This window comes from Terrapene carolina, unplaced genomic scaffold (genome assembly GCF_002925995.2).
Source record: "Terrapene carolina triunguis isolate 2854851 unplaced genomic scaffold, T_m_triunguis-2.0 Scaffold58, whole genome shotgun sequence".
Classification (NCBI taxonomy): domain Eukaryota; kingdom Metazoa; phylum Chordata; order Testudines; family Emydidae; genus Terrapene; species Terrapene triunguis.
Window position 1 is genome coordinate 36509597 of NW_020664409.1, and position 25253 is coordinate 36534849.

General features: G+C 41.9%; 1 protein-coding gene across 7 annotated transcripts in view; it reads right to left on the reverse strand.

The window, feature by feature from the left end:
• The window catches only part of ZNF521 (zinc finger protein 521), a 272771-nt gene that overhangs the window by 9106 nt on the left and 238412 nt on the right, over positions 1 to 25253 (reverse strand). For all 7 annotated transcript variants that reach the window (XM_024202672.3, XM_024202670.2, XM_024202666.2 and 4 more), the window contains 2 exons: positions 22658 to 22789; positions 19618 to 19733 (listed from right to left, as the gene is read on the reverse strand). In XM_024202672.3, the coding sequence (XP_024058440.1) occupies positions 19618 to 19733; positions 22658 to 22789 (248 nt within the window). The remainder of the gene's footprint in view (positions 1 to 19617; positions 19734 to 22657; positions 22790 to 25253) is intronic.

The window sequence follows — 25253 nt, forward strand, 5'->3', positions numbered from 1 at the left end:
GGTGGGGTGGGGGAAGCACACACAGCTGTGATTTATATGCAAAGGGCAACCTTTAAAACAATGATTATTTCCAGTTTTTCCAAAAGTGCACGTACAAGAATTCCTCTGAACAAAATTACAAGAAACAAGTTTCTTCATATGTCAAAGAGAAAAAAACACTGTAACTTGCCTGTATTCCTTTATTATTTAGACCAGAGTTGGGCAAACTTTTCGGCCCTAGGGCCACATCTGGGAATAGAATGCTCACAAAATTGGGGTTGGGGTGGGGGGTGAGGGTTCTGGTTGGGGGTACGGGCTCTGGGGTGGGGCCAGAAATGAAGAGTTCAGGGTGTGGGGGGGGGCTCTGGGCTGGGTCAGGGGAGTGGGGTGCAGGGGTGGGGGTGAGGGCTCTGTGGTGGGGTTGGGGATGAGGAGTTTGGGATATAGGAAGGTGCTCTGGGCTGGGATCGAGAGGTTTGGTGGGCAGGAGGGGGATCAGGGCTGGGGCAGAGGGTTGCGGTGCGGGAAGGGGTGCAGGCTCTGGCTGGGGATGCGGGCTCTGGGGTGGGCCTGGGGATGAGGGGTTTGGGATGCAGGAGCATGCTCCCGGCTGGGATCGAGGGGTTTGGCGGGAGGGAGGGGGATCAGGGCTGCGGCAGAGGCGTGGGGAGAGGCTCAGGAGTGCAGGATCCGGGCGGTGCTTACCTCAAGCGGCTCCCAGAAGCAGCAGCATGTCCCTTCTCTGTTGGAGTGCCGGAGGTGGGCCATTGGAGTGGGGCCATTGGAGCGCGTAGGAGCCGGAGGGGGGCCATGCTGCAGCTTCTGCGAGCTGTGTGGAGTGGCCCCCAACCCTGCGCCCAGGTTGGAGTGCCAGAGTGGGGCAAGCCCCAGACCTTGCTCCCCAGCGGGAGCTCAAGGGCCCTCTTAAAACGGCTGGTGGGCCAGATCTGGCCCGCGGGCCATAGTTTGCCCACCCCTGATTTAGACAGATCTATACATACAACAAATCCACAGATCACTATGTTCACTACACTACTTTGTACCATACCTATATGTATTGTGCTTATGGTTATCAGGTGACAAAAAGGAGCTCAGAACTTAGATTCTGCATATATTATCTTCGAGCATACAGTACCCCCTAGACCAACATTTAGCTCACCTAAGGTTATATATCCCCAAAAGATTAACAGAAAAAGGTAAAGTGCAAACAGAGTTTTCACTCAAGTAAAGGTAAATGACATTCAAAGAGGGCCAAACTTTCAGATGGCAACAATCGGCCTCTAATTTCTCCTGTAAGGCTGCACCATCTCCACATCTGCACATGGAGATCAGATCTTTAAGCATTGCGCAAGTCAATACGCATGCACAATGAAGAGGATGTACAAACATTTCAATGCGTAATTTGTGGGCACAAAATCAGGGGCACAGACAAAAGGTGGCTCATAGTCAATAGTGCCTTAATCTTAACATATGTGTGGGAGAGAGTGAAAAGGTCTGGGGAACTGCCTCCCAATGTCAACACAACTAACACGTCTGCTCACTTGTTTGTCTCCTGGTACCTTTCCCTCAAGAAGCCACTTAACGTAGGAACACGTGTAGGTTTGGTGGTAATGACAGAAGGTTCCTGAGCCTACAGGTAGAGGTTCCCCCAGCTTCTTCATACTATGACTTCATACAGGGAAATGCTCCCCCCACCTCATGGTTTGGTTTATGATGCTACAGTACAGTACTTCTTCACAATTAGTACTTTGCAGATGCCAATTTTGTCCCTTATTGCTTGTTGTTATTTTTTGGTAAGGCAATCCTCTGATCAAAGTGAAAAGAGTCACATTTAGGAGGGAAAATAACTGTAGACACCAGTTACACTCAGCAGCCACCCATATGTAGTGCCAAGCTATCTGAAATGCAGAACTTTAATTCCTTTAGAAAAAAGATGTGCTGTAACTATGGAGAGACTAATCTATAACCCTCGCATTCTTATATAATTTGCTACTTCAAATTCATTTTAATTCATTACAATAAAACTACCTAATTAAAATAACTCTTTAAAGTGAAGTAGTAGCTTGATCCCAGAATAAAGGCAGAATCTTGTCTATCAGAGGGCGATTCATCATACCACAGCGCACTCTTATACAAATTCAAAGGTAAGCTATAAACAAGTACACACAGCAATACTGCTATGCATAAAGGGGCAGGCAACAGGAGGTCTGCTTTCTAATCAATCCTCAAAGGAACCTGCCATACAGAAGTGGCACTTATTCTAATTTAAAGCTCTTACATTTACTTTACCTTGACAAAATTTATAAACTAATAACTTCACTAAACTGACTGGCGCTCCACACAGAAAAACAGAGTCAACACAAAGATTTGGGCCAAGGGAGAAAGCAGCTTTCCCGGAAAGTTACTATCTCCTATGCTGAGATGAAACGTGTTTGGGGGCTACTCTTACTGTCCTTACAGTTCAATAACACGTCTGCACAATATCATCAACAAGATCTGTACTATCACTTTACTGTGGACCGGATCCTATTGTCACTGCAGTTCTGTTCAGCATTTGAAACATTTTAAGCATCTATATCTTAGCTTGGTGGCTATGTCAACTATAGAAATATATCTGATTGGCATCAGAAGAGCTCTTAGTTTGGCCTACAGCTTTCTTTTAAAATGCTGTTAAGTTGGCAAGAAGATCTATAATGTAAATGACAGCTTTAAAAATATATGTTATTAATGTTAAAGTTCACATTTTTTTTGGTTTCTATTATTTTTGTCTCACATTAGTTGCTAAAAACAATTAAAAATTACACCCTTCACACACACACATACAAAAAGAAAAACAGAAAAGCAGAAAGCAATAGTAAGGGTTAAATAGAAAGTCTCTTGAATATATGCATAATATTGGAGAACGTTTTGTCATGTCCTAAAATACACCACTTTGTAGAAACTTCTTTTTCGAATCAAAGCAATGCTACAGTAAAACAACTTCAGGCAAAATTCCTCCTAAATTACAATGCCGTTTGTGTCAGAGCACACATTACTTCATACTGACATGTCAGCATGTTTCTCCAAACTATCTTTGGGAACACAATAAAAAGACAAATCTGCAAGTCTGTAAGAAACTTTCAGCTGTTGATAAAAGTATGTGTCACTCACAAATTACAGTCTGCTGTACAGTACAAATTGATCTATATTGATCCTAATAGTAAATGCTCCTTTTTATCAACATAGCTGTATAAATCAGTTAGGATTATGCTCCTAAAAGAACAGTTAAAGCTACTCAAAATTCTCAAGTTTTAATTCAAGAAAGAAAAATCTGGGCCTGGAAGGGTGACCTGGAGTGGGGTAGGGAGACTTGTACTTGGGCAGCACTTATTAATTTAATATAGATCAAACTAAAAGGTCAACATTTTCACACTTGGGTTCCATAAAATCTGGACTGATTTTCAAAGAAACAGACCACCCGCAATTCCCCGTTAAATCAACACGAGCTGAAGGTGCTGAGTACCTGAATCTTGCAGGATCCAATCCCAAACCAGACCACTTCCTTAGGTGATCCAATGTGATTTTAGGTACCCAGCTTTAGGCACCAGTGTTTGAAAGTTTTGGCCACATGGGTTTACACTAGTTTAAATTGGTTGTCTAAAAATCTAAAGAACTTACCAGAGAATACTTTATTAGCTTTTTGAACCATCCTACAGAATTCTACAGCAGGGATATAATTTTCTATCAATTCTATAGGAGAGTCCAAAACCTATACAGAGAGGGGGTGACATAGAACCAATCAAGTACTCTGGCTCTACGCCACCCAGGCAATCCTGCACACTGAGGGAATCCTTAGTTGTCTGGCTAATGCAGCTTTATAGCACTTTTGTGCTACCAGAGTCCAAGCTGGGGGTTGAGGATCTGGATCTTAATTTTCAAAGTAGTTTGCAAACATTAACTAATTCATCTTCACAGGCAATGTAGGTAACAATATATAATCACCGCCATGTAGATGTAGAAATAGACATGGGGTCAAATTTTCAAAAGCATATTTGCATATGCACAATCCCCAATGTCAGGGCACGCTTGCACATAAAGGGAGCTTTTGAAAATTTGGCCCTGAGAGAGGTCAAGTGAGTTTTCCAAGGCCACAGGAATTAGTGGCAGAGCAGGGATTAGTAGAGGCCTCTTGGCATCCGTTCTGGTGCTAAGTCCACACTGCCTCTCATGGAATATACTGAAACATTCTGTTGAATTCAATCAGTGTGTTTCCTCGTACAACATTGATTACTGCATGTCATCCCGTATAATCTCTCCTATAAGACAGACGTTCGGCATGCCCCCTTCTCCCGGAATCCCTCCATCAAGAGTTGAAAGGTTACAAGCAAGTTGTGTTCTCATTGTTGAGACTAAAAATGGCTCTGTGTTTTGCTAAGCATTCCTCTGCAGCATGGGCAGTGTGTGCATGTGTGTCTGAAAACGACCCCAATGAAAAGGAGGGAATGAGAGATGCTAAACAATGCTGCACAAAGTTGCAGACTGTTCGGCTACAGGCCAGAAAATGAATCCAATTTTTCATTCTGTCATTATAAATATTTCAGTGCAAATGGTACTGATTTTCTGCAACTGTGGTTAAGCAAAGGGCCTCTGAGTGAATATTAAAAAAAAAAAAAAAAAAAGTCAGAGAGGAGAAGAAGAAAAAGAAAAAGAAGAGGGAGGAAGGAAATTTAAGGTTAGCAACCAATTAATTTCTTATTTAAATGTAAAAGATACTGGGAGAAATTCTACAGTGATCTAGTGTGTGACTCAAAGAAGAAGGAAAAAAAAACATTTACTCTGCTCTTCTTCTGACAGTTTCTCATAAAATATCTGCAGTCCATCTATCTTTTAGTACTCCAGGCTCCTCTGGAGAGCAGAAAATAGTAGTTTAAAGCTCACTTCAGTGCCAGTCTGCGGGAGATTGCTTTCCACAGGACCCCTGCTGATGGAGGCCTAGGGGAAGAGGCCCAGGAGTTATTCAATCAGCCCAAGACTCTGGGGCGGCTGGGGGTCCTTTGAGGGCTGATTATAAAGCTGCCCTCCTGTTGCCTGCCTCAGAACAGAACGAAATGAGCAGCCTCTTGCTGAGCAGATTCTGCAAGAAGGAATTTCACCTGTCATGGAGTTTGTCAGAATTCAGGATTTATCTTGGTGCAAAATTAATAAAATACCAAGTAGGATTTCAGCCTGACTACTCAGCTGTGTCATCTCAAAGTGATCTTTCACCTAAGGAAACCTGGACACTGAGCTACTGAAGTCATTCTTGCCCTACTTTTACTGTGCAGAACGCTATGACTGCATAACAAAACTATTAGCTGTGGATTTCCTGACAATTACACCAAACGTCAAGTGGTGGGTGGGTGCTACTGTCTGAAAGCATGACCTTTCACCTCACTTCTGTGGTTCCAAAACCTCCCGGGAATAAGCTAAGAGTCTGAAATATAAAAAGGCCATTTCTGCAGTTTATAACACAGTGGGTCCCTTATGGCACCACATCTGTTAAATTCATACACTGGTATTTCAGGCCTGGATTTGATTTATACGTTTTAAAAAAGTACAAACAACAGACTATGTTAAGATCAAATATCGTGAAACTCCACAAATTAATCTTGCTGCTGCAATGAACCATATGCAGTTTCAAGGTACTTTTAGGCATAACACACTGCCTAAAACCCACCCTAACAGCAAGGGGCCAGGTTAATAAAGCATCATCTCGAAGCTCTGTGGTCCAGTTCAGTTCTTCCTAAACTGTAGGGTAGTGTCAACTCAGTTCTCTTTAGACAGTGTCTTCCACCATAAAAATCTCAATATTTAAGTAAAATTGTGTTAGCTTATGATCTCTGCAATTGTGAATCCCAAATCTCAGGTAGCATAGAAGCAATTAACTTGCAGCCTCCAAGCTGCTTCAGTTCAGAAAGGAAGTCAACATGGCGAAAATAAAATAGTTGTCTGCACCAACCAGGCGATGGGTGGGTAAATACGATTCAGTGTACAATGTTGCTGGCACCTCAAATCACAATCACTGTACCAACAACCAGCGGAATAGTCACAGATGGGGAACAAATATAACTTTGCCAGTAAACCCTCTACCCTGTCCCTACACTTTTTCATGCAGATTATCCATATTAGTATAATGGGCAGCAAATTTAAGACAGGTCGAGGAGTTTAAAGCAACAGACACATGTTTTTATTAATTTGCTAATCAGCATTTTCTAAATTAGAGTTTAAATGAAACTGTAATATATCCCTTCCAGCTCTTTGCCATTTAAACGACAATTCAACATTAATACACATCATAAAGCCACCTTTACCAGGCAGTAGTAGTCTGACAGTTTTAACACCAAGAGATGTCACAGTAAAGCGAGAGAGAAAGCACACAACTGAATGCACAGATGGTGGGAGGAGATGCAGGGTGCTCTCAGCAGGCTACAGTAGAGATGCATTAACTCCACAGAGGGATAAGGGCTTCCCACCAGTGCAGTCATGAATTATAACTGAGCATGGGAGTGAGTTCTTAGTGCCTGTCTCACAGCAAATATACTGTTCCATTTTCCTGCACAATCACCTTTCACCTTTACAAACTCAAAGCAAAGCAAAATGCACTGCTAATATTTAATGGTATCACAGTTTCCAAATATTATATGCCATATATCTACAGATACAGAGAAAACTAGTAAGTATCCATCATCTAGTCAGACACAGACAGACAGATATACACCCAGCTCATGTTTAGTCTAGTTTGGGTTTAGTGAGGTAATTCTGCTACAACATTAGGTTCTAACAATGCAGAAACACCTACAGCTGTATGTACAGATATGCACAACTCAGCAGTTTTGGTCCACAGGGAATGAACCACTTTTTGTTTTCAGTCTACTGGATGGGGTAGGGGTGCTCACCCAGAGCTTCCAATGCAAAGCAAACACCACCAAAATAATCTCAGGGTATGTCTACACTACAGGATTAATCCGAATTTAGATAATTCGAATTTGGGAAACAGGTTGTATAAATTCGATTGTGCGCGGCCACACTAAGCACCTTAATTCGGTTTTAAACCACATTAATTCGGTGGTGTGCGGCCACACTACCCCATTAACTTAAACACAGTAATTCGGTGGTGTGCGTCCACACTAACCCTAATTCGAATTAACAAAATCGATTTAGGCTCTACTCCGTTCGTCGAGGTGGAGTACAGAAATCGATTTAAAGGGCCCTTTAATTCGAATTAACTGGCTCTGTAGTGTGGACGGGTGAAGGGTTAATTCGGATTAAGGCAGCTAAATCCGAATTAAAGTCCTAGTGTAGACCAGGCCTCAGATTTCTGCCCGGTTTTGTGTCAAATCCACCATATTTCACATGCTTTCCACCCAAAATCTTAGGTCAGCCCCACTTTGCTCAAAGCATTCTTAACTCGACCCAGATAACAGGTTTAGAAGTAAACCTGAAACCTGTTCCTCCCGGGTTAGGGTTTTGTTATGAACAGCTCCAGTTGTGTTGCCATCTGCATTCAAATCTTTTTTGACTAATGCTTGGAATGAAGCAATGTAAAGATGCTGATGTTTTGAAAAGGAAGGAACTTGTTTGAGCCAAGAGCTCTGTTTACTGTACTTTCCTGGACATGTCCCTTGATGAATCACTAGCCACACCTTAGGAGTTGTAGTGCTGTTGTTTTTTAACAAACTATCTGTACCGCTCCGCTCCTTGCAAGGGGAAACCATCCCCTCCCAACTTTCCTCCCGCTCAGTGAACTTATCAATGGAAATACTTGTTATTTTAGGCAGTTTAAGATTTTACCATTTTTAAAGGATTCATTTACCCTGTCTTTCACTTTCGTTTAAAGGCTCAGTGTTCCTGCTCTAAATGACAGCACCGCAAGCACTGCTTTTGAGCACTATTCATCTTGCCTACCACATCTCAGGCTTTTACACAGAACGCGTCTCTCTCTCCAACAATGGAGCCTTACTCCTTCATAGCTTCAGGGCAGAGATTGTTAGTAGCTGTAGACTTGCTGCAAATATCACAATAAAGGCTGCAAATGTGAATTTCTCTTAAACTACAGCTCTAGAGGTACCTTGCTTTAGCAAACTCCGTCAAGAGCAAACAATAGATCTTTCTCCAAATGCAGGGCAGCCACCCATTTGAAGCTGCTTTCCAAATGATCAGACCTGTCAATGCATCAGCATGTCAGTGAAATTAACACTTTTCTCCCTTTTAGGTCTGCAATCAATATTCACATTTTTTGCTTTCTTCACATTTAACATGCTTAATCTTGGTGGGGCTAGGAGTCCTCCAAGCATTGGGAGTGGGGAGGGGAGAACCCCACCAGAATAATGGCTTGAGGAGATCCAATGCTACAGTGGCTAAGCTCTGCCTCTGCTTCAGGTTTCAGACTAGAGATCCCACATAGTGGCTGAATGAGCAGAATTAAATCTTCTTCTGTCTTTGCTATGTGGGAAGCAAGTTTTGCTGTGCAGAAATCAAAGGGGCTCAAGAGCCAGATCCCAAATGGTGGCACGCCCAGTGATGTAATAGCAGCAACACATCCCAGGGTGCTGCAGCCTATAGGGTCAGAACCAGCTGGGCAGTGCCAGTACTTTGCCTGTGCTATGCACAGAAATGGGAGTCAGACGCAGATCTGGAAGGGGAGAGTTCCAATGGCTCAGTGGCAGCCTTCTGCCTTCACTGTGTGGAAAATTGCAGAGCCAGTGGAGAGTGGAGCCAGGAATGATGAGCTTATTCAAGATGTGGAGGGAGGAAGGGAGGGAGGTTTGCAGAACTGGCCAGGAAGCTCTTCGGTACACCATTGCTGGATGCTTTATACATTCACACTGATGGCCATCTGTTGTCAGCTCTGGGCCAGATGAAAGATAATATAATGGCAGCTATTGGTAGCCAACAGCAGGGCAGTCGTAGGAAGGAACGAGTCCTAGAATGAAGAAGTGGCGCTTCCTGTTTAGCATAGAAAATCAGTCACCGATATCAACTACATTAGCAAGAAATGAATGAATGGACAATTAAGAGAACTGAACTGAGCTACCAGGGAAACTATTCAAATGCAAATAGAGCCCTTATTTCTATCATTTTCTTCCGCTTACTCTGAGAGTGTTAACCAACCAATCTGACTAATTTTGGTGTGTACAGTGAAACATTTAGGACACAGATGATAAAACTGATTTTGGGGACAAAACTGAATTCTGTTTTTAATTATTATCTGTGGGTCAGGATATAATGTACTATTTAGCCCTCTCAATCCACAGCAGATCTCCCTCTGGTGTCAGTAGGAGGATTTCACAAGAACTATGATGGTACAACCTGACCGTTATGTAATAACTAAATTTCAGTTATTATTCTCATTATTTATTGTCTGATTCATGCCTTATTGTTACCATCAATATCCCTCAGAAGAAAAATATACTCAACTTCATGACCACTACTATTTCTGTCTTTTGTTTCTCTCTCTTCCCCATGTTTCTGTTTCTCTCCCCCCCTCTGCCTCTTCTTCTCTTGTCTCTCTGCATTTTTCTTCCTGCAGCAGTTTACAGTTTTCCTCCATGGGCTTCACTCTCATCACCTTCCCCATCCCATATGCTAAAATGATTAGCAATGAAGACATTAATGTTGACATATAATGCACCATCATTAGGTTTCAGAGTTAAAACCCACTAAGTGGTTGTAGAAATAGTGGAGCTTCCAACTCTCATAGCCATTGTTTCAGACTCCATTTGCAGATTAAAGAAGACAATGCTGGATTGATTTACATTCAGTTAATGTTAGGAAGACTGCCTTTGAAATCACATGGTCCAGAAACTTCATCTAACATGAAAACTTAGATTCTGCAGAATCTGATCATGTAATCTGGAACATATAAGTACATCAAGTGGGATAGATGCAGACTATGAGCTAATTGTTTGTCTCCATCGATTTAGGGATATATTTTCAAAAACCGATGCCTAAGTTTTACAAGCAAAACAGACATATGTGGGACAAAGAGAAAATCGTGTGCAGAAAATATATATGTGTTTATATAACACAGGAAGTTGTACATGCATATATTTATTTGTGCCTATACTTTATCCATTTTGTAAAATCACATACATATTTTCTGTATGGGTATTTTGTGGGTTACTCCTGGGGGAATTCTATGCACTGTGCTCGCACAGAATTCATGTCCCCCGCAGATTTCTTTGCTTCGCTGCAGAAAAATGACTTCTGATGGTGAAGCAAAGGGAAGCTGCAAGAGTAGTCATGCACACCTCCCCACCCCCAGCTGCGTGGGTGCATCATTTCAAGCGCCCAGAAGAGCTGGCAGAGAGGAGCGGGGTGGGTGAGTGGGGGAAGACACGACCCGGATGGTGGCTCCTACCCTGCGCTCAGCTCCTCTTCCGCTGCAAGGAGTAACTGGGGTCAGGTCAGACCCACCCCCAGAAATCTCCCTTGGCTGCAGGAAGCTCCACCTCCCCACCCCGCTTCCTACTCACGCCACTCCTCAGCCGCAGAGGGAGGACTCACTGTCCTCCATCCGCCCAACCACCATGCATCCAGACCCCCCGCCAAGCCTCACCCAGAACCCCCCTGCACCTTCCATCCCCCCAATTGAGCCTCAGCCCCTGCACCTGGATCCCCACTGAGCCACTCCCCCCTGCACCCAAACTATCCCCTGCTGAGCCCCCCACACTTGAACCCCCACCCCAATGACACCCCCTACCCGGACCACCCCAATGAGCCCCCCGCACCTGCCCCCCGCAAACCTCACCCCCCCCAGCACCTGGACCCCCCACCTGCTGAGCCCCTCAGATGCCCCCAGCCAAACCGCAGCCCCTGCAGCCAGCCCCCGCCACCCAGCTCCAGCCCCCTGCATCCAGACTCCTGCCAAGCCCCTCTCCCCTGCATCTGGACCTCCACGCCACTGAGCCCCAACCGGTTGCACCTGGAGCCCCACCCCACCAAAGCCCCACTCCCACAGCACCCAGACCCCTCCACGAACCCCCCATTGTCAGACCCTCCCGCCGAGCTCCATCCCATCACACCCAGACCCCCCCCCACTGCTGAGCTCCAACCACCTTCACCTGGCCCCCCTGCAGAGTTCCAGTCCCCCTGCACCCGGAACCCTCCATCAAGCCCCTGTGCATCCAGACACCCGCCCCTGCAACCCGACCCCCCTCCAAGCCGCCCACATCCAGATTGGGCAGAACCCTCTCACCCGACACCAAGACCCTCCACACTTGGACCATGCCGGGCTGAAACTGCCCACACCTAGATCAGGGGCAAGGGCTGGGCGTGCATGTTACACTCTGTTCCTTTCACTTGCTATCTTGATAAGTCTAGCGCGGGTTGGATGCAGCCTCATCGCCGAGTTGGTGTCCCAGTGGGGATGGGATCTGCAGGGTGATGGCCTTCGCTCCCCACTACCGTGCTGGAACCTCCACATTTATTTATTAAGAAATAAAATACACTGAATTTTAAAATATTGTGCACAGAATTTTTTTTTGCGCAGAATTTTTAATTTTTGGTGTAGAATTGCCCAAGGAGTAGTGGGTGTAATTTAGACATCTATTTTAGAAATTGTAGTTAGTATCAGTCCATTTGACGTTTTCCTACTGTGGCCAATTTATATTAATTATTAGGTAAGATTTTCTGAGATTTAGCATGAGACGCTTTACTAAAACTCTGACCTATTACATTCTCCTTGTCCAATAATTTTGCAATTCTATCCCAAAATAATCATGACTGTCTGAATATCTGTAGACACCGAATGTTTGCCCATCACCATTTTTCAACTGCTTTAGAATGTGACTAATAATACTCCAATATCTGCAATATTCCCTGCAGGAAACGTGTAGGAAATATTGTAAATACTAAGGTAACATTTTGAATTACCAAAGGAAAAACCAGAAACTTTTCTAATAGTGACCACTGTATACATATGTACAAATATGGATGTAATAAGACAAGTAAGACTCAGCCCGCTTGTTTTAATCTTTCTCAAGCACTGCTTAGTGAAAGCAAAATGGTCACTGTGCACCTGTGACACATCAGGCTTGGTGGATTTTATTGTGTGCTATAAATATTCATGAACTAATGAACTACCTACTGGGAGGGTTTATGTTTGAATAGGCCAATCAAAGACGGTTGGGCTCATATGCTCCAAATTTGGAAATTTCTTCTTTAGAAAAGTATTATGGTATGAAGATTAATATGGCCTTAAAACCCCTTAATCCTCATAGGGAAAGAGGCATGGAAGGGAATTCAAAGTTTGGTGGGTTTGGAGTTTTTATTTTATTTTTGGTATTTAAACTTTCTCTGACACTGAAGCAAAGGAGTTGGAGGAGAAATACTTTGAAGACATTTTCTTAAGTAACTGAAGTGTGAGTACTTCCATTGTATCTCTCTTGAGTCCAAAGTAAAAGCCTGTTTGACTTTTTGGAGAGACGTTTGCAATGAAAATAAAAGATTGTTCTGTCTTCTCAGGGCAGAAGTTCTAAGCATCAGAAGAGACTGGGACCATTTGAGAAGGGACACAGTCCAGAAGGAAAAAAAAATCCTAAAAGATCCCAAATCCAGCCCCCTGTTAAAAGCAGCTCTACAGTTGAGTTTGTGCTCTGAGGCATGCAGAGGAAAAAATAAGAATCACAAACAATAATAACATTTTAAATTTCCATAGCACTCTCTATCTAAAGGCTTCAAAGCACAAACATGAATGTAATTAACAAATCACTACCCTTGCGATATTGGTATTGCTATTCCCATTCTACTAATGGAGAAAGTTTGGTACAGGGTGATTCAGTGACTTGTTCAAGCTTCCCCAGAAAGTTAGTAGCACACCTGGTACTAGAACCCAGCTCTCCCGTTTTCCTGTCATCTGCTCTAACAGCTTGACTCTGCTTATCTACAAAAGGCTAAGGCCAACGTTTTCAAATTTGGTGTCTCTGTTTTGAAACTTGAGTCCTTATTTAGGCACGTAGCTGCAACCTTAATGGGGGCTGTGGGTGTTCAATGTCTGTGGAAATCAGGTGTTTTTATGTAGGTTCCTAACTTTAGGCACTTATGACCTGATTTTCTGAGGTGCTGAGGACCTACACCTTTCATTGACTTTAACAGCAGCTGCAGGTGCTCAGGACCTCTGAAAAACAGGCCATTAAATTTGAAAACTTTGGCCTAAAGCTTTTAATGTTAATTGAATTTCAGACAGATTTCCTTTTAAAAAGAACTGACAAGTTATTCCCCACTGCATACTGGCCTATGGGGCCTACAAAGCCAGTATCTGTGCCCCACCCCCTCATCCCTTGATTCTGGGGAACTAGAAAGGTCAGAGATAATCTCTGATTTCATTTTAAAAATGTTTCAAAGCCTTTTCTTTGTGAGAACATTCTTGAAAGTGATCTTTTAGATATGCAGGAGCCTGGCCATTGCGCACCCTGAAGATAAGGTCTGAGACCTTGAATTTGACTTGATATTCTATGGGAAGCCCTTGTAGGGTTTGATGCGCTCACAGTGGTCGGTGTTGCTGAGTAGATGAGCTGCAGTGTTCTCCACTATCTGGAATTTCCTAAGGTACATGGCATTGCTGTACTCCAGACGCGGGATAGCAAAGGCATATAAAACTGAGGGCAGGCCATAATCCACCAGTATGGGACAAAGACTCCTAGCCACCTGTTTCTTGCCTTAGTTTCCATATCTGTAAAGTGGGGGTATTTACTCACCCCTTGGGAAAGCTGAGTCAATTAATTAGATAATGTTTGCAAAGTGTTAAATAAATGCTATGATTCTCAGAATGCACACAAAATCCTTTCTGACTGGGCCTAGTGCCCAGGAACCCCCGTTTATTTTGACAATTATCACAAGCAAAACTTACAGACCAAGGCAGAAGCAAAAGTGCTGCACATCTACTGGAGGCTGAGGCTGGTCTGACCCCCCCGTCACTCCCACATTTAAACAATCTAAAATGAGTCAACTATCCTGCCTCAGAGAATTCTGTTGCCCGTCCACCCTCAATAAACCTGGCGCCAACTTTGGGCTGGCCATAGGCATAACACAAAAACTGGACACGAATTGGTTACCTTTCTTTTTTGGGGACCAGGAAGCCACAAAAAATTGTTTTGCAAGCCCATCCAAATGGTTAATGCCAGCTAGGCATAATCCAACAATCCAGAAAAAAACAATGCCAGGGAGGGGAAATTGGCTGACAAAAAAAAGGGGGGGGAGGGCAGAGGGAGAATCTCTTTAATAGGTTTTATCTCCTTTTATTAATAATACAGCACTGGGCTACAATAATGATAGATTTATCACTTTTCTCATTAATTAAAAGTTCAGTACTGTGGGTGATCGATGTAAAAAATGTATATTAGTTATAGTTATTCAGACAAAGATAGCCATATACTCAAATCTCAGGTACTGGAGTTCTTAGGCCGTTAATACTGGGAGGTGTATATACAGCTTTATGACTGTCTAGCTTGCAATTGGTTAGCTCATCTGATGTTCAGATTGATATTTTTAATTTAAAAAATATTAAAAGGTTATTTCTGAAAAATCCAGACTGCATTAAGCATGCGAGTACTATTAAAGTGTTACGTTTTAAATGAATAAATAGTTTTAGTTAAATATTTCTTCAATTTCAATTCATTTTACAGGCATAAAAATAACAGACAGGCTTTAGGATCCTGTAGAACCCTTAAGCCTGTACCAGTTACCAAACCAGCGGCCTCTTCAAGCATACTGTTCTAAGTCCATAACAGAAGCTTTAGATCTGCTTCCCCTCTAGAGAAATAAAGTATCCCCCAAAAAGTTAAAAGCAGGTTCTTCCAGTTACAGCAGAGCAACAAAGACTTTTAAAACCTGTTTCTGAACAGAAGAAGAATGCTTTTGGCAGGGGAGGGAGAAGAAAGGTCTGTTGAGATTATTAAAATTAAGGTCTGTGTTTTTCTGTGAAAGCTACAGATGCTATGCCAGTTATTAGATTAATAATTAGAAAGGCAGCATGTCCAAGGGATAGGGCACTCAACTGGGACTCAAGAGACCTGGGTTCTATTCCCAGATCTGCCCCTGACTTGTTATGTGACCTTGTGCAAGTTACTCCGCCTCTCTTTTTCCTTCCATCCTTTGTCTAGCTTCTCTATTTAGACTGTAAGCTCTCTGGAGCAGAGTGCGTCTCTTACTATGTATTTTTTCCCCATTCCTAGTACAATGGGGTCCTGATCTCAGTTAGGGTCTCTAGGTGCTATTGTAATACATACGAATAATTAATTGGTAATTGCAAATACTCTTGCTGAAAAGCGTGCACAGGCCTTAGAGGGGACCTAAAACTAATAGTGTACTCATTTTCATTTAATATTGTTTCAATACAAATAATAACTAAAAAGCATATTTTAGATCTGACTCACAGGACAGGTGGTTTACTCCCCAGCTCATCAGAAGTTGCCTCTGAGGCGGCTGTTCCCAGAAGTCGCTCAAGACAATCTGCCACCGTAGGCAAAAGTTCAGTAGACCCCCCTCCTCATAGGCCTAGGGTGACAGATTTGGCTCAGTCGCCTCTTTGTCTTGATGAAGTAGCTGCTGGGTTAAATTTGAGTGAGTGCCATTGTAACCTGGTGCACAGGGTCGTAACACCATTCAGGCTTGGCCCGGCCACCCCTCGTCATGGGGGGACAGTTGGGCCAAATCTGCTGTGCGAGGCAGCTGCCTAGTTTGCCTAAAGTTAGAGCAGCTCCTGGCTGTGCCATGTGTTGTTAACTGTGACTCCGCTGGACATTTAAGAAGCAGTGGTGATATAAAATTTCCTACAGGGAGTCCTAGTTTTTTTGACCAGAAGAATGGTAGATGTGGATATGGCATTTTCTTAGGGGTGGGGGAGTATAAAATGTGGGACTCCTCATTTTCATCCAGTCTGCTCTTCCAGACTTCAAACAACATGAATCAGATTAGCACAGAAAAAATTCTGCTGTGAAGATTTGGGCCCTATCAAGCTGCATATAAAGCTATAGGACAGCATAATGCATATATTGTCCGCATCCATGTATTCTCTTCCTTTAAAACTGTCATTGTTATATGCATGCATAAGGCTGCCAACCCCACAGCATCTATTCCCTCTCTGTTTTTCTTACGTTTCCCTCATCACCCCAGTAACTGAGCATTGTCTAGAAGTGCATTAAGTGACATGACTAGCATATGTCACATGTAGTAGGTGCATAATTTTGATGAAAAGCAAACTGTTCCCAAATATAGTGAACAAATAAATTGTGACCCTCTCACAACACAAGCTTAAAGGACAGTGATGGAGAAAACATAGCCAGTAGGCTAAATGCTAGGGATTCCCAGAGCCTGCAGCTAGTGGAAAGCCTGAACAAAGAGGCGCATCTTAGAATGCATTCTAAATGCGGCCAGGCTCGTGCTTACACATATTTTTAGCAAGAGCAGATTCCAGAAGTGACGGTCTGCTACCTAGAATGCCCTACCCCCAAGTTCCACTGAAGATAGATAGCTGGAGCATAGGACAAGAAGCTGGTGTGTTCCAGACAAATGCAGCTGGCATGGTGAGACACAGAGGCAGTCTCTGAGGTAACTGAGATCTCGTCTATTTAGGGCTTTGTGCAGTAGGTAGTAACCAACACCTTAAAGTCACCCTGAAGTGAATTGGCAACCAACACAAGAGAGGGAAGCGCAGGTAGAATATGTCTATTTATTCAGATGTACTTTTGCACCCTTCACTGGAAAGCCAGGTGCTTTAGTTAATATGAGTTCAAATATGCTGGGGTCAGAGGAAGCCATAAAAACCCTATCCTAAGCCTTCGGCAGGAGTGATTTCTGAGGGGAGAAAATATTTGATTTGATTTTAATAAAAAAGAAAAAGCCAGCTGTTTGAAGCTGCTCAGGTTTGGAAATATTACAACATTCCTGGGGAGCTGGATTAGTAGGCAGAGAACAGGTGATTATATTATCTATCTCTATTGTAGATGTCATACAGATAGCTATCTCTCTCTATGTTATATGCATCAATATTATCTACACTATTTGTTTAATTGGTCTTCTTCCCCCAAAAACCTATTTCAGGATCTGCTGTTCATATTTTTTTTTTCTTTTTTTTTCTTCCTGTTTCTTTTCACCACTCTTTCCCTCATCTCCTCCATTTCCCCCCTTTGTCTTCTCGTCCCTAGCAGTCTCTCTTTTCTTCCTTTCACCATTCTTCATCTCTCCCTCCCCACCTCCCTATTTGTGCACCTCAGATACCGCAGTAATGAACAATAGAGCTGGTTGAAATTTTCTGACCAAAATTATTTTTAATTCAAAAATATAATTTCATCAAAATTGAAGTGTTTGGCAAAAACAGTTTGGTTTCAACAAAATGTTTGATTTTTTTTAAACAAAAAGAACAAAAAAGGAAACACACATTTCCATTTGGTTTACCTTCAAATTGAAATTTTTGAGGTGTTGTTGGTTTTTGAAAAGAAAATCTTTCATTAGGTGTTTTTGGTAAATTCTCCTTTATCTCTCATCAGCCCTCAATCTACTCACCGTTTCCTTAATCCCAACCCCCTCATCCTCTCCTCCACTGTATTAGATCCTTTCCTTCCTTAGTCCACAAATTTGACACTCATTCACCTGTGGCCAGACTTTGTGCATGAGTTCTGAGCTGGACTCTAAATAAAGCAGTCTTAGCATCTAGGGGATGGCTGGGAGATGTAGCTCGGGTACTTGGGAGCACTACAATTGCGGCCCTCTGCCTTGGCTTAGACAGATGGCCAGGTAGGATGTTAGGGTGTTTTCACATAGGCAGGAACTGTTAGTGAAGTTGGTGGTGAGCACAATGGCTACCCCCTCTCCACTGGACCGCCCAGTTGAGAGGAGAAGACTACCTTGTAAGGACTACACATTCCCATCTATGGAATGTTCTGATGCAGATGACAGGTGAGCAGATGGCAGCACCCTTACCTCAAGACACTGAAAACGGCCTTAAAGGACAATAGACACCTACTGAAAGACATCAGAACTTGAGTGGGGTGGGAAGAAATATGCCAGGGGAGCAGAGTGGGTGGAATGGTATCATGGGGTGCCAGACTAGATGGAAGTGAAGATGGTTTGACCTGGACATGAGGGGAAGAGGGTGCTGGTGTCTGGGGCTAAATCAGAGGTTTTGCCAAAACCAGAACACTGCCACCTTGTCCCATCTGTCCCTAGACTGATTCCAACAAAAGTTGGAAAAACTGAAAATTAAGGCTGACATTCCAGTTTCTCACACAGTACGGTTAAACTAAACTGTACAGGCACAACACCACCCATGCCCACCCACCCACACTAAAAGAGAAATACAACTTGATAGATCTCAATATCCAGTTCTCATACAACATATTGAGGCCCAGGGTAAGCCCTCAAAATCTAATTTCTTTTCCCACATAAGAAATCATTCATATTGTCATCCTGAGTATTAGCATTAAGTTTTAAATACATTAAAATTACAATAACTGACGTACTAAATGAGCGCACACACACACCTCCCCCACCCCCACTAGCTTCTTATCTCTAATGACAAGGATAAATCTAGCTCTGGTCAAAAGTGAAATAAATGGAGGAGGCTCAGTTAAGCTTCTTACAGACAATAGTCTATATTATAAAAATTATAAACACCTTCAGTATAGTGCTTTGCACCACACTCTTCAAACGAAGAACATGAAGAGTAAAAAATAACACTATAGTAGAAATATATTTTCTTTATGTCATCAGCACTGATCCCCTTTTAGCAAATGGAGATCCTGGAACTTTGACTTCCAAACACTCTTCTGATAAAATTCAAACGTGAATTAAAATAGTTAATGAATATTTGGTACTCTCTTCTTCTGATCTTTATAAATGTGACAAGTCATTTCAGGAGTACTAGCAATGTAATGATCCTTTCCAAGAGAAAGAGAGCAGCTAAATCAGCATATAACTAGGCGTTCTTTGACCCAAACTTGTTTTCGGAAGGTATACAAGATTTATCCCCCCTCCTTCTGTCCTATTCTTCTCCAACAATAAGAGAGTTCTACTGATCCTACAGACAGTGTACAAGAAGTAGAAGACAATGAAATATTCCTATAACTAATTTTATCGGAAGTTTAATATTTATGGGAGGCTGGATTGACCAGCAGCTGGACAAGGGTACAATATGCTACTGCATTCTGTAGCTTACTCTTCTTTTATTCCCACCTTCTTATGCCAGCTCTTTCTTGCTGACTGCCAGAAGGAGAAGAGAACTCAAGCTCCATTTTCATTCTTCTATTCACTGGCTGTTTTGGGTGCTAAATAGGAATGCAAGCTGCTCATTTCTCTCCTTTCCTCTCTTAAAATATCAAGAACATCAATTCTGAAACACTCTTGATCTCCACCAAACTACGAAGCAGGAGTCGAATGGTTGCCCCTACTGTCTAGGTTTAAACTAACAAGTCAGATGCTCTGTTACTGATAGCTCTTACAAGTGGCATGAAATGCTACTCATGTGAGTTATACACAAGTTTTTTTTTGCTCTCTGTTTATACTTCCTCTGGTACCCCCCAACGCATAGTGAAGAGCAAGGAATGCAATGAGCCCAGCTACAGAACACATATGCTCAGTACTGCTACAGCCCCTGAATCCAAGTCCTCTTCATGAATATGGTACCTGCAGCTCTGTTTGGAAGAAGAACTTCTGCGGACACTGCGTGCAGTCGTAGATCTTGTCTTCTTGTCCATGGGCTGAGAAAATATGCTGCTGCAATTTGTTTGCTTGAACAAACACTGAAATGTTAAAACAACAGTGAGCTTTTCATTATTTAATTTCATAAGTGGAAAGTCATTTGTAAACATTTCACCATTAATGCACAGTAATTCCAAGAGGTAGAATTAAGCTGGTACACTGTAATTTCACATTATACTGTTGCACTAATAAGCGCAACCAACACTATTCATCTACACAGTGAGGTCCCTTTTTTAAAGAAAAGGCATTGTACTAAATGTCTGGGAAAGAGACGCCCCCCAAAACAATCAATATAGTTCAAATATAAAGATTTAGAAATGCCATTTTCTCTTACAAATTATTTTAAAATGAACTGAAAGTCACCACTCATACTATCTTGAAAATGAACTCACATGAAACTTATTTCCTAGCACCCAACAGGTCTGGAAAGCATAGGTTCCAAAGCCCCGCTTACTGTATCTGCCTAAAGTTAAAGCTAACAAACAGTTCTGTATTTAAATGTGTTAATGCTAAAAATTATATCCCACAGCTGCAGCGTGGCAATGTCTATGAATGTGAAACAGAACTGCAGGTAAATTCTCTTTGGATACTTTAAGATCAACTCTGCCTACACACTGAATGCAAGGGTTTCAATAATATAAACATGTTCAATTTTAATGACTACAAAACAAGGCCCTAAGACTGTGTAACAGTTTACCTAGGAGACATACTATTAATAATTAAATTGTATATGCCAGAGGCAGTGTTTGGGTTGGCAGCACTGACTTCTGATGGATGCCTGGTGCACTGTGACCTAAAAAAGTTTGCATGTACAATATTAATCTGTATAGGCAGGAAAAGGATTTATTAAAGATGCTGGCATTTGACTTTGACTCCGCTCCTAATCATTAAAATTATTCTAATTTCAAGCCAACAAAAAAAATTAGAATATTGTTCTTGTGAGTCATACATTTTAATCACATTTCTCATTACCTTAAAAAAACTGCTCAGATTCCATTTTCCATATAAAATGTATATTGGTGATTTTTAAGTTCTTGTTAATATTCTAGCAAGACATACTGAAATAATTTAATAGCGCATTGCTAAAAAACCACCATTGTTTACGATTAATGCTGTATCTATTTACCCCATCAGCAAAAGGGAAAAAAGGTTTCACACAGATTGGAATCGACTTAGCTCCATACTCCTTAACACATTTTCCAAGGCTACTTGCTCAAACATTAAAAGATTATTTTTTTTATCGGGGATCTCGCTCACGTGGAGAATCACCAGTGGAGACCCTTTACAGATGCTAGTTTGTATACTGCATAAAACACCCCCAAAACTTGTTGTCGTTAAACTCTTGGAATCCTTAGATACACAATATTAGAGTAAAAGAAAATCAACTCCTTACATATGTGTACACAAAGACAAGGAAAAAACTCTCGTACAATCAATAATAAAACCAAAAGACAAAGAACTGCCTCACTGAAAGAATTATTGAACGCAGATGCCTAACAGGCAAACTGTTGAAGGCAGAACTATACACAGACTCAGACAGGACTATGGCAAGCTGTGCAGTGAAAATGAACTATATATTTTTAAATTTTATAATTCAACAGAAATATGTAACCTGAATGAAGTGAGGTAATAATCAGTGCCAGCCACTCTATCTGCAAGAAGAAAAATTCAACTTAAATTTTCTTTTGTACAGTGTACTTACATTTTATTGGGAGGGGAGCTGCCAAACAAAGAGGGATAAAATGAAGGTATTAAGGGGTCTATTTGCCTATCAATGCACATGCTTAACTCCCATTAATGGAGAACAGAAACCTTGAATGGCTTCCGAAATTAGCATGCTATTGATAGAAGAATACCCTAAGTGTGTTTTGTCATGTTTTTCTATAGTTCTGCAACAGTCTCAGATTTTCATTTTATAAAGCAAATTATGCATTTATGATACATATTAACACTTGTGATTTAGGGCAGTGTTTCCCAAACTTGGGAAGCCGCTTGTGTAGGGAAAGCCCCTGGCGGGCCGGGCCGGTTTGTTTACTTGCCACGTCTGCAGGTCCGGCCGATCGTGGTTCCCACTGGCAGCGGTTCGCTGCTCCAGGCCAATGGGAGCTGCTGGAAGTGGCGCGGGCCGAGGGACGTAAGTTTGGGAACCACTGATTTAAGGTATAATTTTAGAAAACAGTCTGCTAAAAAAAAGCCTATTGCCCTTTAAAAAAAAGTCTGTGTGCATCCTTTGAATGTGTTCTCATTTTCAAGAACAATCGGGGGTAAGTTTTATCCACCATTTTTCTGTCCCTCATTATAGGTCAAATCTTGTACTCCTTAGTCCTTCTAGGCCAAGCCAGTCTCTCACCTGGGTTTATACCAATGCATATCTATTGACCTGAGAGGAACTAAACCACATTTAGACCTGTGTGACTGAGAGCAGAACTTGGCCCTGTGTAAGGAGTGCAAAATTTCCCCAAAAGCAAATTATGAAGGTTCTCCTTTTCTAGTGCCAACAACTAAATTAAACTGGAGCATTACTGTTGGTCCAAAGGAGAACACTGAAGCATGCTTTTGGGGCCAAAGCCAGCACTCCTTACCCAAATTCTGCTCTCATTTACCACATTTTCTATAACTGGACAGTATATATTGATGGTCATTTTTCCCCTTGGCAAGTTCAGAGCATGACAGTGATGAAACCAAGGTGTATGAATGTAACAATCAGTTTTGCAATTCTAAAAATACAAAGTTCTGATAAATAACTTTGAAATGCAATTCACGTAGATGCATGCCTGACCTTCCATCAAGCCTGATTTTTTAAACAGTTTCTAATCGATATTACTAATGAGCACAAATCTAACATTGTGTCCCAAAACTGACCTAAAGTTGTAACATGACATAAATACTAAGGGCCATATAAATGAAAGTTCTGTATGTATAGGCTAAGGGCATGACAGGGAATGTACTGATCCCATCCGCCTACCTGTAAAGCAGACTGGACATTTGAAGGTGCCCCCCATTCCTTCAAAGCTGTGTTCTATCAGGTGGCACTGAAGTTTGGCAGGAGAGTCAAATGTTTGATTGCAGAGTTTACATTCATGGTTCAATCCTTCGTCTGGTGGAGAAATCAAAAGGAAGGTGAAATTCATCATGGCTATTACAAAGTGACAAGTCCAATATGATCTGAACAGTTTTTTGTTTATCTAGTCCTGATAAACCAGATGCCCCTAAAATCTATGGTTTCTGAAATATTCTTCATCTGCAAGGTTTAAGAGCATACAAAACATACAAAGCCAAAGACTTGGTACATATAATTGTCATTGGATAGAAATGCAGATGTATTAGATTTCACTAAGAAACTAGCTCTGGGACAGGGAACATACATCCCTAACACACCCACCCAATCACAAATGAATATATTTCCAAAAGAGTGCACAAGGAATGACATGTTTGGCTTCTATCAGCAAAGATGAGAATTGTGTGCTTAAATGATCCTTCTGCCACTCTCAGTGGTATTCCCCCCAGCCAGCATGACAATGCATAGGCTTCAACCACAAGCCAGTTTTTTATAACCTCCTATATAACTCCCCACTCCAGTTTTCCCTTCTCACTCCAGCTCCTGGTTTCTCTCTCAGACAGCTACCAAACTCGTACTCAAATTTTTATAGGCTCTCAACACCCTTTTGGATAATCATAGATTTTTTTCCTTTACTCATTATTTTTCCTAGAGGCTCCGAAGCCCCTCACTGTTCCCTGACATAGGCTTTCCTGGTGATATCACATGGCCTTAAAACCCTTCCCAATGCCACCTACAGGTTCCTCATGCTTTCTTCCACTCTCTTCCACAGGCATCACTCCTAGCTTTAGGCAGTGAATGGCTGTCCTACTTAGAAACAGTTGCTAAGTAAGATGCGGCTTCCAGCCCTATTGCAGAGGGGGCAATTCCCATAGCACAGCTTAGAAAAGGTCCTTCTGTATGTCACTAGTGTGTTACACAAATAACATTGATCTAGCAGGTAAATACAATATTTGATTACTAAAAATCAAACAATAACACACAGCTTGACAACCAACTAATCTCTACAACATTGCTTAGGTGAAAAAATGATTTAGGAAAGGCCTCTCTCTATCCCAAATATATAAATGTCAAACTGTCTACCTTCTGCTTAAAACAACACTGACTAGAGTGATTAGTAACCATAATGACCAACATGCCAGATTAATAACTGCGGTCGATAGTGAATAGAACACACATAGCACACACGAGCTTTTTTGTTTGTTTAATTCTATTAGAAAATTCTTCCAATTAATTTAAAGAAAACATGTCATGGAACCTGTAAACTGAATGGTGTCATACAGTCAGTCTCTAACCTAGCCCTTAATAACTAACCAGAATTGAAATCATTTCAGTTGTATGCCTGGTGTTTTTGTTAGGCTGAATTACTCTGAAGGCTAAATTCAGCTTGGTATAAGCAAGCGCCAGGGTAAGAATTTGTGGAGGGGGGGAAGAGGGGAATAAAGCATAACTAAGCTACCCTGGACATTCTAAATTTTAAAATTTCATAAGAGGAAAAGTCCATTGTGTATTTGGGGCTGTAGCAAATTCTTCTTGAATATAATTATCTAAACGGTTTATGAATTCTTCATATTGAGAAGATTCATATTGAGAAGGTGTAGAGCAAAACCTACAAAGCCATAAGGATTACACTTTATCTTAGGGGTTCTCTCAATTAAGTAATCAGCATTAATAATATAGGCATGCACATAACTTGGTTTTTCCAACAGGATAAAATCATGCTTTTAACTTAGCTGTGAATATAGAAACTTTTGGTCCTATTCTGGCTCTTTAAAATTATTGCTTATATGCTTCTCTTTCCCCTTCTCCCTTCCTGTCAGTCATCATGCAGCAGGATAGAGATTCACAGGGATAGCCAGGCACACACCAACAAGCAGAGTTTTAGCTTTTCCCATAGCAATTTGTTTTTGTTCTTTACAAAGTCCTTTATTAAAACACTGCTAGATTTTCCTATCTAACTTCACCCATTGAAACAGTGATCATAGTGTATTGAAATGGCTCATCTATCTTGGGAGACCATATATGCTAGGGTCAGACGATCATAACTTGCTTGTGCACAAAGTTCATGTATCTAATTTCACCGTGATCTATGCTCTGCTGGATGCCTGGTATTCTATCCAAAATTGATCTAGAAGCCTAGTGCATAGATGGGAAGGGGGGAAGGAGAGGGCTATCTGAGCTGTGACATCTTTTATAAATCAGTGTATATAAATTAGTAAATATTGAACCCAAAACATCTTCCATCCTCAGTGGGGATGCTCAGTTTTAGTGGATACTCAAGAAGCTGCCTAGGTTTTTCATCCTTCTGCCAACACTGCCAATCCTCTTTAGAGTCTGTACCCACTGTTCAAAGATAAGCCCTGCTCCATCTAATCACCACAAGGGTGGGCAAGAAGCCAGAAAACATCTGTTTAGAGGAGAAAAGGGGTTTAAAGGCAGCAGCATGCACAGAACTCAGCCACCAAGAGGACTAGAGAGGATCTCTCCATCCCAGCCCAATGGC